The 14668-nt window shown below is 45.5% G+C and overlaps 2 protein-coding genes across 5 annotated transcripts; one reads left to right on the top strand and one right to left on the bottom strand.

Moving 5' to 3' along the window:
- The first annotated feature begins 521 nt into the window (after positions 1-521).
- On the top strand, positions 522-7860 carry ZBTB8OS (zinc finger and BTB domain containing 8 opposite strand). 3 transcript variants are annotated; one of them, XM_081870456.1, is made up of 7 exons: positions 526-980; positions 1906-1930; positions 3199-3320; positions 4264-4346; positions 4978-5030; positions 5652-5688; positions 5877-7860. In XM_081870456.1, exons 1-7 carry the CDS (start codon positions 893-895, stop codon positions 5961-5963), a joined length of 495 nt encoding a protein of 164 aa, XP_081726582.1. In that variant the 5' UTR covers positions 526-892; the 3' UTR covers positions 5964-7860. The 3 variants fall into 3 exon arrangements, with proteins under 3 accessions (XP_081726583.1, XP_081726582.1, XP_081726584.1); XM_081870457.1 differs by lacking the exon at positions 1906-1930 and having other exon boundaries at positions 522-980; XM_081870458.1 differs by lacking the exons at positions 526-980; positions 1906-1930 and adding an exon at positions 1969-2386.
- Positions 7861-8099: 239 nt separating this feature from the next.
- On the bottom strand, positions 8100-11553 carry LOC309346573 (ferritin heavy chain A-like). Of its 2 annotated transcripts, none has more exons than XM_081870450.1 (4): positions 11272-11550; positions 9950-10096; positions 9010-9135; positions 8100-8347 (listed from the first exon to the last, which is right to left on the bottom strand). In XM_081870450.1, exons 1-4 carry the CDS (start codon positions 11371-11373, stop codon positions 8192-8194), a joined length of 531 nt encoding a protein of 176 aa, XP_081726576.1. In that variant the 5' UTR covers positions 11374-11550; the 3' UTR covers positions 8100-8191. The 2 variants fall into 2 exon arrangements, with proteins under 2 accessions (XP_081726576.1, XP_081726577.1); XM_081870451.1 differs by having other exon boundaries at positions 8337-8469; positions 11272-11553.
- Between the last annotated feature and the right edge of the window lie 3115 nt (positions 11554-14668).

The raw sequence follows: 14668 nt of genomic DNA, 5'->3' as shown, positions 1-14668 counted from the left end.
GAGATTAACCGAAAGAGTGAGAAGAACATGATTTGCCTAAAGCATGTAGCATATTTCTTAATATATTTTTATTTATTAAAAAAAAAGAGTGATCATCCATTGTGCACTGCTTTGTTCCAGCAGTTAGTGTCAAACGAGGACTGATGATACCCAGGTCCAAATTCCCTTTAAGTGATGGTGTGCCAGTCCCCATCACTCAGCCTTGCCTATTTTACAGTGGTGATAACCAAGTTGTGAAGGGAAGAATCCTGTACTCCACTCTATGGTTCTGGGAGCGTGGAATGAAAGCGTACTGAATAAAATTAATATACACATGCCAACCTTAAAATTATGGCACCGTTACTACGCCAGCAATAATAATAAAAAAAGAACCAAAGGATTGTCAACTATCTTCTTCTTAGGCCACTCTTTTGCCTTTCGCAGCTGTATAAGGCCAGGCAGATATCCAGCAGGTGAAGCTTTCACTGCCCTTGCATTGGCATATATGCCAGGAAAAGCTTCTCCTAATGAATTTCTGCTTGACAGGATTCAGCTGTTGAAGGACACACAGGAGCCCTGGTTTGAATGTTTCGTTTAAAAACGGCAATTATAGCTCAGGAAAAGGGAGTATCTTGTTTAATTGTCTTTTTGCCAGGTCGATGTGTAGGTCTAAGAATTAAAAGCACAAAATTTCAAATTGCCGCTTTTCAGGGGAGGGGGAAGTACTAATAAAGCAGCATGGATACAGATATACAAATATGATACAGATAGATCTATAATGAAGGGAACTGTTCCTTTAAATGTGGGCTTGACTGCGGCTGACATGCTTTAGGCAGGAAGGAGGCCATCTTTCGTCTCTTCTGTCCTAAGAGGAGGAAGTGAATTGAATTTTGCATGGCAAAAGCGGCAAGCCATGGCAGATAACTACCGGGACTACAACTTGACAGAGGACCAGAAAATCGTTAAGACGAAGTACCCGCCTCTCAATAAGAAGTATGAATGTGAGTGTATTCCTGAGAGGTCTTAGTCTGTGCGTGGATTTATAGTTCTTTGGTGGAAATGCAGCGCTGGGCTCAGCTCCAGAGTTTCCACAAACCGAGTGCCTGTACATCTTGAACCGGGGAGGGGAAGAGGGTGCCGGGTACAGGCTGCAGGGCGTTGCTGGGTGGGATTCTTCTCCGGAGTCTTGTATTGCGCCCCGGAGAGAGAAGTGGGGGGGGGGGGGACGGATTGGAGCAACAACGTTGGCTCCGCACACCCATAAACAGCGTAGCTCTGTTGGGTCTGTAGGAGGAAAAAAACCAAAATCTTTAGCAAGGCAATGCTATTTATTTGGACCCAGAATGTCACTTTGGGGTTTGTCCAGCATGCTGAAGGTTTTGCCCTCCTGTAAAGCGTTGCTGTTTCCTAGGCTAGGAGAGCGCAGTGGCGTAGCGTGGGTTGTCAGCACCCGGGGCAAGGCAAGTGATTTGCGCCCCCTAACCCGTGGATTTGCCCTAAGCCCAGAAGTTGCGCCCGGTGCGGCCGGCCCCCCCTGCACCCCCCACGCTACGCCACTGGGAGAGCGTGTTGAAACTTGGCAGACAAGGCGAAGTTTTGCTCTCGAAAATAAAATCTGAGACTGCTTGCTGTGGAGGGCTTAATATACTTCTGTGCAGTTCACTTTGTCTTAACTTTCTTTTTGGTGACACGAACCTGCTACACCCCCTGACCTCACTCTAGAAGGGTCAGCTTCTTGCGATGTATTGTTATGCTGTACGTGTAAATGAATTTACTGTGCTTGGAATATTCTTGTTCTGACTGCTTATTCTCCCTATCTTGGTCTTTTAGATATGTTTTTTTCTTTTTTCTTTTTTTAATTGAATAAACTATTTTAAGTTGCCCCAGGTAGCTTCATATTTTTTCATATTTTTAATCCCTATTTAGATCTGGATCATACTGCTGATGTGCAGTAAGTATTTATTTATAAGCTTACAATCTAACAGACAATGAGAAGGCCAAAAAAAAAAAGCAAAAGCAAAATGACCCAAATAATCTTTTAAGGGGGAAATATTCCTCAGTTGCATAATGCATGTACTTTCCCACCCTGCTAATACCATATTTCACCAGTTATTCTCCCCATTGCTGATGTTACCACATCTGACCTTTTCTGTATAAACAAGCACAAGTGTGCTGCTTAGATAAAATCTGCCCAGGTACATGGAACAGGGTTAGCTGTCCTCTGCTGAGTCAGATTTTTGGTCCATTAAGCTAAGGTGCATCTACGATTATTGACTGGCAGCAGCTCTCCAGGGTTTCAGAGAAAGACTTTCCCTGGCTTTCCCAAGAGGTGCCAGGAATTGAAATCTGGACCTTTTCTGTGCAAAGCAGACATTCTACCTCTTGAATCAACAGCTTTTCTTCAAAGGTATCTTGCATTATCCCAATAGATGGGGTTATATGAGAAAACCCAAAAGCCTCAGGGATTTCAATGGGGGAACAGTGTTGTCAGTATTTTCAATTTGTATATTGCCTTTCCATATAATAATATAACCAACATCCAGTTCATCAAAAGTGCCAAGAGCTGGGAAGTATGGCAACATATATAATTAACTCATGAGCAGTTTTTGTCTGCTATAGAGTGAAGTAGGTTGGATGGTGTGCCATCTATAACTCCTCTAAACGAGATGTATGCCTAGAGTTTTGTTGTTATGTCTTCTTGTCATGGCTTCTGTATTTAAGCACAAGGCTGTTTTGGATTTTTGCTATCACTCTATGGTAATAAGAAAAAACACCCCAAAAAGTGCCAAGTGCAAGAAATGGCAAGCCAGATTTCTTAGAATCTGCAGCAGATTACCTCTCACAGGCCCCCCATTCCCACAATGCTCATATTTTAGCACAATTCTTGAAAGCTCCAACAGCAACAAATATGGGGAAGCGGGGATTGATGCTGCACACCTTCTATTGTGTGCTGGGTGTTCCTGCTGCTCTATGTTCCACCTACAAAGAAAGTTCCTAGTTGTGCAGAGGATGGAGCTAGGAATTCATAAATTCCAAGTACAAAGTTTTCAAGGGTGACTACTATATGTGGAGAATGGACAATTCTTAAACTGCAAATAGTGAACTTGTTAGAAGTGGAGCCAACTGGTCTTTCCTACATTAAGTGCAAGTTTCTCCTTTGTACATTCTCATCTTTTGCTTATAACTACTGCCCTGTAATGTGTGTGTGTGTGTTTTTAGGTTGCATGCCTGGGGAGATACCTTGGAAGAAGCATTTGAACAATGCGCCATGGCCATGTTTGGGTACATGACGGATACAGAGACGGTTGAACCTCTGGACACAGTAGAGGTGGAAGCAGAGGGTAAGGTGATGCTTTGAGAACTACAGCAGTACAGATTAATAGACACAGTGGCAAATGATTGTCTTTACTATTTTGCCAGCATAACTGTCACTTGCTGTTTCCCAAACACATTTATAACAGAGTAACACCCTATAGTTTGAGGCCTGTGCTTATTCAGGATTCACTGAAATTGGACTGCTTAAACTTAGCATAGCAGGCCTGTAAGTATAAATGGTGATGCTTTTGCAAGCAGGAAACAGGCAAGCAGAAAGTTCAGCTTCAAATCATAGAATTTGAATTATAGAGTCATAGAGCTGGAAGGGACCCTCAGGACCATTTAGTCCAACTCCCCTGCAATGCAAGAATATGCACCTGTCCCTTACGGGGATCAAACCTGCAGCCTTGGCATTATCAGCATAAGCTTTAACTAACTGAGCTATCCAGATGATGTTCAGTCTCAGAGGCAAGCAGAGCAACAAAAAAAACCCATGACATTTATTTGTTTTTTCTTTTTTTTATTAAATTTGTGTACCACCCTTCATCCAAAGATCACAGGACAGTTCACTGCATAAAAATACAAAATTAGAACACAAAATACATAATAAAAACAAAAGCAAACCAATAACGTGCGCGCCCCTTCCACAAACACATTAAAAAAGACATAGAATGTTAATTGGCCCAAGCTGAAGGCCTGGTTATAGAAAAACATTTTTGCCTGACGCCTAAAGATACAGTTCATGGTTCATGAGGTGTCCTATCGGTCCCCACGCAAGGGTTGGCTCTCTGATCTCGTGCTGAGCCATGATCTGTGGTGCAAGGGGAATTGAGTGGGAGTTTGAGCCTACACTGACATCTGTCTGTCATTAGGAAGGCTTGCCACACATACTGGGGTTGGAGGGAGTCCTGCACCTTAAAGCTCCCAATATGTCTCCACACCCCCACCCACCCCGCTTCTCTCCAACAGGACATGACATGCTGTCTCTCCTCTTCCACTTTCTGGATGAGTGGCTTTATAAATTCAGCGCCAATGAGTTTTTCATTCCCAGGGTGAGTGTTTGCTTTCTTCCTCCTTACAGTGTTGAGATATTTCTCGATTATTGGAATGTGTTCTGCACAGTGTCACAGTTTGGTCACATGTTGTTGCATTGCCAAGGTATTGAATCCATTCTGCCTGAATCCATTAATTTCTGAGGTAGCATCAAGAAACTAAGGAGAAAATGTAAAGAGGAACATTACTGTACTGTCCTTATTAGCATCAACTGTAATCATAAAGCAGGGAGCCAGCGTTCAACTTTCACAGAAGTCTTCTCCAGGCTTGATAGCCAACAACAGAAAAGAATGGACAATGATGTTCCTCAAAGTTCCTCTGCAATGTGCTTACAGTTTATGGATCGAAGTTCTGGATATTCTTTGCAAAACTAGTTAGATTATAGGAGAAGTTGAAGATGCTAGAATGGGGAGAAAGAAATTGTTATACAGACTGAAAGAGAAGCTCCTTTGACTTCTGAAATGTCTTGCTTTTCATATGCCTTGAGGTTGTGTGGATGGTTGGGATTTATTTTTCTGCAAGGAACTGAAATACCTGGTACCTTTTCCAGTTATTACTAGAGCTATGTGAAAGTCTTTAATTGTTTGAAATCAACTAATTATATGTTTGTTCCCCTCCCCCATTTTGTAGGAAGTTAAAGTGCTCCACATTGACCGAATAAGATTCAGAATAAGATCTATTGGGTGAGTTAAGTGGAATCATGCCATTTAAAAATGTTGATGGAAATGCCAGAGAGTCAAGACATGTTGGCTCTGTGTGAAAGTTTCCATAGAGTGTGTACCAGGTGTCCTTTTGCATGTGCCAGGAGCCTTTTTAGTTCCCCACTGACTCTCACCATGGGCTCCTCCAGGATCCTTCTTGGATGGAGACAGCGAAGAGTTTTCTTTCTTTAAAGAGAATGCATGTTTCCACTTCAGCAATGTTGCTTTGCTGTAAGGGCTCAAACTAATCCCTGGTTCTGAAGAAGAAATGGAGGCCTTTGAAGATGCCAGGAGCTGTCTTGGCCTTCTTAATTCCTGATTCACACTTCAGCATGTGGGACAGTGTTCCTCCAATGGATCCCTGCACTGTCTCCTGGGTATGGACCATTTGGGAACTGGAGTTGAGAGCCTTGTATGCCATAGCTCTCTACGTTCTTGGGTGGGAAATCATTCTGGCTGCTAGGGGTGCCAGAATGGCCTCCTCTTTTCCTCAACATTCATCATTGTTCCGCGTGTCTTTCATAAAATGACCAGAGGGGTTTCCTGCACTGTGACATAATTCAGTAACCTTGTAATAATCATTACCCTTTTTCCCTCTTTAAGGTGGGGAGAAGAGTTCTCTTTGCCCAAGCATCCCCAGGTATGTTATGAATGTTGTCATTTTCCTTCCTGAGTACTAGAGGCCCAGAAATAAATCAGGCTTAACTAACAAATCACCCCTTCCATTCATGTATTCTTAGACCTACCAGAGATTCTGCCTATCATTGTGCAGCTGAGCTCCTAGACTCCTGTTCATAGACTCAAATTTTCTTTTTTCTTCCCTCGCAGGGCACAGAGGTCAAAGCTATAACCTATTCAGCAATGCAGATTCATGAGGATGAAACGCCTGAGGTCTTTGTCATTATTGATATCTAAACAAAGTACCACAAAAAACTGCATCACCCTGGTTTATCTACCAGAAGTGCTGTACATCCTAATCGAAGTGTTTGTCCTCCTGGAAATGAATCGGCAGAGGGCTAAATGAACCAAAGTGGTGAGGAGCATCAGGTTGGATGTAGCAGCTTAAATAGAAAACTCCCGAGGAATGTCCAGCTCTGGTGTGTTACTGAGGCTGATGCATCAAGCAGGAAGCATTGAAAAGATGGTGTGCATGTGTTGATTACAAGCCCAAGCATGATCTGGTACTGCAGCCTATAATGTGGTTTTTAAATGCTGGATTCTAATTCCTTATCTACTCTGGTGGGAGACTAATATTCTTTAGTGACAGGAAATACAGGGATTTAAGACTATTCACTCTCGTCTGTCTTAATAATACTACCTCTTCTATTGCTTCTTTTGTCATTTATAGCCCATTGTAAAATACCCACCATAAAATGCTGCTTTCCTCCAGTGAGAAGTTGCCTGGAAATTAGCCTAAATCATCTCCCCTTACAAAGCCATTTGAAACAGTAGTCTGATGCTGTCACAATGTTCCCAGTCACCTTCAACCACGGTTAGGAGATGACAGAAGCCTGCCTCTCAGGCTTCCTCTTCTCCTGTTCATGTGTTAGTTCCCACCAACAACAGTATGGTTTGCCCTAGCAGATAGGTTGTTCCAGAACAGGGTTACAAAAGAAATCCTGGTTAGCTTTCCTGATTAATGCTGCTTCAGACATTACACTACACCAGGCACCCCCAAACTTGGCCCTCCAGATGTTTTGGAACTACAATTCCCATCATCCCTGACCACTGGTCCTGTTAGCTAGGGATGATGGGAGTTGTAGTCCCAAAACATTTGGAGGGCCGAGTTTGGGGGTGTCTGCACTACCCTATGGTTAGAGCTGTAGTGGCTGGTGAGGCACTTTTGCTTGGCTGGCTTCCTAACAGCAGTTTGCTGGTGCTTATCAAAGGGTGAGGTGTGGGGAGATTGATCTGGTGTGGCACATGGCAGTGGATCCAAGCTCCCTGTGCCTCAGTCCTCCCCTCTCCACAGCAACCTGCTGTGTTGGCAGGCCAGGAGAACCAAGATACCCCACCTGCACTGCCTCACCAACTGCTGCTGGTTAAACTAAACCATGGGATGGAGAAGGGAATTCATGCATGCTGGGGAAAAGGGAGCCTCACAGTCGATGCCACACTCCCAATGCCTTAACCACAGTTAAAGATCAGAGCTATTATGTCTCCACTGAAAGGAAAGAGGAAAGGAAAGGAACAGAGCACACAAACAATTGCCCCCCCCCCGAAGAGCAGCATTTGTTTTTGACAATCTATATGAACACACACACATAACTTGAATTGCAGACTTAACACACACACACACCTTGGGATTGAAGCAACGGGTCCCAGTCTCCTATAAGCAGCATTTGTTTCATGGGGCTCGCAGAGGAGCATAGCTTGGTGGCAGGTGTTTTACACTGGGCCATCCCTTTGCACCATGATACAAATCCAGCATTTTTTGTCAGGAGAGGGTACAAAATATTTCTAGACAGCAGCCTTCATCAATGCCCATCAGTCTCAGCTAGCATGGCCTTGCGGGCTAAGGCTGATAGGCCTCGTAGTTCAAAACAGCTGGTGGGCATTAGGCTGATGATGGCTGCATATAAGAAGAGAAGGCATCATAAGAGGTGTAGACAGAGTGGTACTCTATGTTAATTTGTGTGTGATTTCAGTTTTGATGTGTTCCACTTAGCTCTACAATTGTGTGAGGTCATTGGGGTATTGATTGAAGTAGGCACCCATCTATTTACATAAATGACAGAAAAATAAGAATCTTGGTTTTAATTTAAAAGAACTATTTTTAAAAATAAAATCCATTTTACAAAACGTAAGTTCATACTTGTGTGCATATAGTAGTTTTATTGGTTGGCAATATTATTGCATTAGAAGTAATGAATAGAAACTTCCAACAAGAGACGTGCAGGTATAGGGTGGAATATAAATTTAATTAATAATAATAATAATAAATAATGGTTACATGGCTAGCTGGGCTCCTGAAAAGGAGCACTGTGCTGCAACATTATCTTGCAGGTCCCACATACCCCCCCCCCAAAAAAAGTCACACACACACACCCCTTTCTGATTGGGTTCAATTGGCATCCATGTTTTATTGCAAGGGCTTCGTGTATAACAAATAGCCGCTGATTTGGGACATGTCCTTTGCCATTTCAGCTGCACGCCCCCAGGGTGAGCTTGTCAAAGAGGTGCTCTCCCAAGCCATCCTGGGGCACGCCCAAGCGCCTCAAGTTAGATAGATGGTCTGCCAACTGCTTGATGGCCTCCACTTGTTCCTCCAAAAACTGAGACTTTAGAAAGTGACACAGCTGCACAGGGAAGGCAAGCAAGGGGGGAGAAGAATTGCTCAGGGCTTGCACTTCCTTTTCTTTTGAAACAGTCACTGGTGGTGAGTCCCAACCCAGATCATCCTCATCACATCTGGGATCTGCTAGCTCAGAAAAAAAGGAGATTTTGAATGATCAAAGGCTTTGATACTAGATAAGACGAGTGCTGCGAGCAGAGGGCTCATAGCTCAGGGGTGAAGCACCTGCTTTAAAAGGCTCAAGGGCCCAGGGCCCAAGTTCACTCATGAATGTGATCTTGTGTATTATCATAGTGTGGCTGGGAAAGGCTTCTGCCTGAGCTGTCATTGGCTGAAGCCAATATTTGAGAATATGAAATGGTCTTTCCAAGGGGGCTGCCTGTCTCTGAATGTTGGGCCAGCTCCTGGTCTACATGTTTTGTTTAGAGATTCTAGTGTAGCCTTCACCCACCCGGTGCCCTCCAGTTGGTTTGGGCTGCAACTCCCATCAGCCCAGACTTGCATGGCAATGCTGACTGGAGGCTGGTGGAAGTTGTACTCCAAAAATCCAGAGGGCACCAGGTGACTAGAATGAGCTTTTTAGTGCCTTTTCAGGGTCCTCCATTCTTTCCAAATGTCTACCCATTTTTTAATTTTAATTTTGCTCACTAACCACGGGTGACATACATGAGGATCCTCCTTCTCCAGAGCCAGCTTGTGTAAGTCCAGGAGACCTTGGTTCACCTTTCCTTCCAGCCGCAGGGCACTCTGGAAGGCTTCAAGGCTGGACTGCCACTCATCCTGCTCCGGCTTCTGTTAAGGAGAGGCCGAAGACAAATTGGGTTAGCAAGACAGGCCTTGCCCTAATTTCCTATCGGAGTTCTTTGGGAGTATCAACAAGCATATAGATAGACATCATCCATCTTTGGTGGTGCCGTGACAAGGTGTTCTGCTTTTGGTCAGCAGTCTTTGAAGAAATCAGATTAATCTGTAATATAAATCCAACGCCTTTGTTAGCCTTGCTAGGAATAATAAATGAATCAAATCAACATTTATCTCATTGGGCAATGTTGGCACTGTTGCTGGTAGCCACTTATTTAGAAATAGCTAAATTTTGGTGCTCTGCAACAGGCCTGACAATAGACTCATGGTATGTGCTCAGGTGTAGTCTGTAACCAGGACAAGGGCAATATAAGTTCCTCATCCTTCTACAACATATAGAATCCATCCATCTCCCATTTGAGATGTAACCATCAGTCAAGACAATCTGCCCAGCCCCACAGAAACATCTGGAAAGACCTAGTGGATTAGAGTCTTTAAAATACATTATGAATGGGTTCTAAGTAGTGGTTCCAGCTTCAAGCTGCTGTTACACCTTTTTCCAAGGAACAAGAGATTTGCTGATGCTGTCTTAGTTTATTGTATTTTAAAGTATGTTTATTCCATGTGAAAAGACTATTTTTTAATTTTAAAAAGCAAAATAAAATAAAAGATACAAGCATATAGATAGACATCCTGACACTGGTAAACCAAACAGAGGCTGATGTCCTGATTGTGGCACCACAGGCAATGGACTAGTTTGCCTCAATTGCTGACTACTTTAATCAAGAAAGCAGACACCACACACCTGAATGTCTTGAAGAACAATGCACCCCCCTCGCTTGTTCTGGTATTTCAATAACATCTCTGCATATCCCCTCTTCTTGAGTGATTCCTCTTTCAAGAATGTAGCTACATGCTTGAGGGCAACATCATCACGGCTGAAGTAGTAGTACTGAGGTCAGGGAGGGGGAGAAAAACAAAAAAGTCCAGTCATCCATTAAGCGGACTATACAGCAATTCAGCTGCTGTTTCAACCATCTGTGGATCAGGTTTAGGCAAAGGTGCCTGGCGGCTTTCTTAGTTCTTTGCTGCTAAAACATGGAAGAGAGCATGAAATTTGACCATTCACTGAGAACACTCCATTGGCAAGTGTTAGAATTTTCTGACAATTCCAGCCGGTCTCTTAAAATCTAAAGAATTATAAATCAATGTCAATATTGGCAAAACTGTTCAGTCTTTATTATGATGCATCTGTTGTTGTTAACAAGGCTGTTATGCTAAAGCAGCCCAGGGAAATGGCTCAGCCTTTACACTTTGACCTGACCCGTGACAGGAAATAGGGGACACTAACTGCCATACCCGGGATCAACAGTAGCTTTGCTTAAAATGTTGGGAGTTGCAAATATGATTCATGGGAGAAACAGTGTTTGGATTTCAGGCAGGGCCAACACCAACGTTGAGGAGATTCCCCAACTCTTGCTGGACCCGCCCCCCACTCAACATGCCCGCTGCCACCATGTGCTTACAGTCAATGCCAGTGAGAGGGTAGCTGCATGATGACTACAGTGGCCCTGATTTCATATATCTTTGTTGCTCCAGGTAATCACTGCCTGTCTGCAGGCTCTCTTCTGTGCCTTCCTGTGTGACCAGATCCAACCAGCTATCATGCCAGTGGAATCTGGTCCATGGGGGTGAATGCAGCACTGCCACGCCAACTTCGGTCTGCTCTCAGACTACCCACACCTTCCTGCCTTCTGACATGGAACAAGTCCAGGCTATGGCACTGCTTGCCAGCTTCCTCCTCCTCCTCCTCCTTGCCCTTGTAGAACTCAACAGGGAGGAGAAGGGTAGGGACAAAACTAGTGTTTGTTGGCTTTGCTTGACATTCGCTCTAGCGCCACCTGCTGCTGACCTCCCTGCTTTCCATCCCACCAAGCACCAGCCACTGCTGAGTGATGCTTTTGGCACCAGCCCCATGAAATGTTCACTTAAAACAGACTTGGGTGACACAACTCTCAGCCCCCTGCAACGGCACACATGAGGCCATTTGACATGCATAAGGCAAAGGGGCTTCTCTCTGGTGGTGCTCCCTCAAAGCACAAGAGAGATAAAAAAGCAAGCAGGTACCATGGAAAGATAGACGTAACTGGCATGGAGCTCCAGGTTCACCATATGGTTAACAGCAGCTTCACAGTCCACGTGGTAGTTCTGCTGCACCTGGGAATTCATATCTATTGCTCAACACTAAACTGGCAAGTAGAATACTTCCTTCTTAAAGGGCTGATCCAGCTCCTACACCCTGAAAGTTTCCACAGTAACTGACCAGCCACCATAGCTGGCCTTTCAACTCAAAGCAAGAAGGTCAGGACACAGGAAGAAACCATTCAGCAAGGAAGACAGAGGTCCTCTGTCGCTTGGGTCTTTAATGACCTTTCTGCAGGCAAGTGCATGACTCTGCAGCGTGGCACAAGGGTTGCCATGACACCTGGGAAGGTAGGCTGATGCCAGGGAAACAGCAAAGCAATACACCAGGGTGCTGATCCTGTAAGCACTTGGTGTAAGTTTTCACCAGCATTTCATCAAACAACCACACATGGAAGCCCTTCTTGGTCCTCCTCCTCCTCCGGTGACCTTGCCCTGGCCTCCCCTGGCTGCCAGCCACACAGGAGGGAAAACCCTCCTGGAGAACCATCTTGCCCTTCAAGGGGAGGAGAGGAGAAGCAGAAGCAGTTTGGTAAGTCCCTGCCACTCAGTTCCTGGTAGCCCCTCCCACAAAGCTGAAAAGCCACCTGGCTCCCCTGAGAAGGTAGTCCATGAGTCAGGACAACCATATGGTTGGCATCCTTCTTTCCTGGGAAACAATGGAGGAGTGTGCCTTTGGGGGTAAAGTCAAACCCTTGGACAGTTGCAGTGCCTGCTGTGGCTGTAGAAATCAATACTGCAGAGATGTATTATTGCAGGTGGGGCAGTTTTTTGCCATTTTTTGCCAGTAATGTGACTTACAGATGAGAGTTTTTGTATCGGCACCCCACATTATAGACAACATGTTGTATAGTCTGGCTTTTGAAGTGCTTGTGTTAAATTGATGCAGACATTGTTTGTATGGACTATGTTGCAGACTTGAGCTAAGTGATGGCGGTGGTTGTTTTTTCCTTTTTTTAAAAAAATGTTTCTTTATTTTTAAAAAAGTGGCCCATGGCCCCCTTTGTGATATCTGAATGACATATTTTGCAGTGTTAAGCCTCTGACATTAGAGGTACACAGTCTAGTGGAGTCTGGTCCAAGGGGGCTGATGGGACCCTGCCCCACCTCTCTGCCTTCTTATTTGCAACTAGTCCAGAGGGGGGCACTGCCAGCCAGCTTCCTCCCCCTCCTTAGTCTGAGTGCTGCCTTTGCAAAACTCAGCAGGGAGGAGGAGAGAGACAAAACTAGAATGAATTGGCTCTGCTTGTCATTGGCTCTGGCGCCACCTACTGTTGGGCTCCCTGCCTTCTGCCCTACCCGTCCCAATGGGCAGCAGCCATCCTGGCTAGTCGATGTTGAATTACCGGGTGTTTGAGGGAGGGAGGCCAGGTGGCCGGGCAATGGTCCCGGTCCATCACCAACACTAGGTGCTGCCAGCCACACAGCTGGGTCCTCTAGAATCAGCCACGACAGGGCAAGTGGCAGGTAGGGTTGGCAGGAAAGACCCTCTTCGCTCTTCCCCTCGGGGCCTCCTCCGAGGGCGCCGGTGCTGTCGGCCAAAGAACCCAATGACAGTCCCTTTTTTGCAGGAAAGAGAAACGGTGCGTGGGGGTTCTCAATCTCCAGGGGCTCAGAATGAGATCGATTCCTTCCTGGGGTGGACACAGGCTGGGAGGTTGAGCCGCGGGGACGATACGCGTGGCAAAAGCTCAGCTGGTTTTGGACTGGTCAGTGGCTGGAAGACAGCCAGGAAAGCCCCCCCCCCCCACGGAAGGAGCGTGGGAGAGAAATGTCCGAAACCAAGACACTGCAGCCACCAGCCTTACAGGGGCCGATCGCTTGCAGCAGGGAGCCGGGAGCCTTGTTCTTTCTTCGTGGGTCGTGGTAGGGGGTGTCTCCCAACGCGGATGTGGGCGTCGGAGTGAGAGGTGCAGGGGCGGCGTTTAAAGGGGCAACGCGCCCCATTAAGACATAGTCCCCTCTCCCCGCTGCGCTTCAGCCTCGCCTACTGACCCCCGCGATCCCCCCCCCCCATGATGCTACGGAGAAAACGACGCCAAGGTCCAGGCTGCCTTCCCTGCCTTAGCACCGTTGCGGGGTGGGTTTAAAGCTGGGGGGAGAAAGAGGAGCTGGAGGAGAAACACCCTCCACCCCCAAATGCTCAGTCTTGGGTTGAGCTACTTGCGTTTACAGCTGCGGCTTGTTAGCTTTCAACTGCATTTTGTTGCTTTTGTTTTTTGGGTGCATTCGGTCATGGTTTGAGGTTGTATCGTTCATCTCTTATTCGGCACCTTTTTCGTTCCGCCTTTCGTGTGCTGTTGCAGAAAGGCGAGGTATATAAATTAATGAATGGAAAGTAAACAGTCCACGCCTAATTCGGCTCCTCTCCTCCCTTCCACACTTGCAACTTCAGATGTTCGGGGCTGCCTGCAAGTGCGCCAAGGGAGCCTGCCTGGAATAAGTGCTACAAGCCTCCCTGACCATCAAATAGGACAGGCATAGGCAAACTTGGCCCGCTAGATGTTTTGGGACTACAACTCCCACTATCCCTGACCACTGGTCCTGTTAGCTAGGGATGATGGGAGTTGTAGTCCCAAAACATCTGGAGGGCCAAGTTTGCCTATGCCTGCTATGCTTCCCTGTCATACAGCACAGGAATCAGAGCCCCCAGCAGCTGCATTTCAAGAGGAAAATAAGTGTGCCCAGGAGATTCACCTGCTTCCCACATCCTGCTTATAGCTTGATTCTGGAATACCATGTTGCTTACTCAATATGCTCTCTTTAGGGTGCTTCTAGGCAATGCTGTAATTGGGTTATTCAGATATCATAAACGTGGCATTAGCAACAGTGGTGTTTTTTAAAAAATAACAGTACCTGATTTTTCCTAGAAAGGGTAAATCTCGACTACAAAAAATGCTGCAAAACAATAAAAAGAAATGCATGTGGAGCACCCATCGTGCAGCAAACCCCCATCTGGAAGCACCCTTTGACTGAAGACTCCCTTCTGTAAATGAACCAATTACAGCGATTTATTTAAAAGGGTCACACTGTGAGATGAATTGATAGAACATTGGTACCCGTTTCAAATTTAGTGATAGTGCAGGTTTAAAATATCCAGTTTGAAAAATGGGTGGGCAAAGATGGGTATGCCCAAAAAACTTCAAGGAAACATTTGAATTGCCACAGTGTGTTTTGGTTCTGCATTTGAAAATAGTGACTGCTGCTTGCAAGACATAAAAAAACTGGCTTTTCAAAGATTTTGAAATCAAGAGAGTTGGTTCTGAAAGGCTGAATCACCCTAATGTTTCTCAGTAAATAATCATCTGAAGGAAGTTGTGAA

This window comes from Podarcis erhardii (assembly GCF_964252035.2).
Source record: "Podarcis erhardii genome assembly, chromosome: 7".
In the NCBI taxonomy this organism is placed as follows: domain Eukaryota; kingdom Metazoa; phylum Chordata; class Lepidosauria; order Squamata; family Lacertidae; genus Podarcis; species Podarcis erhardii.
This window is presented reverse-complemented; position numbering and strand designations above follow the sequence as displayed.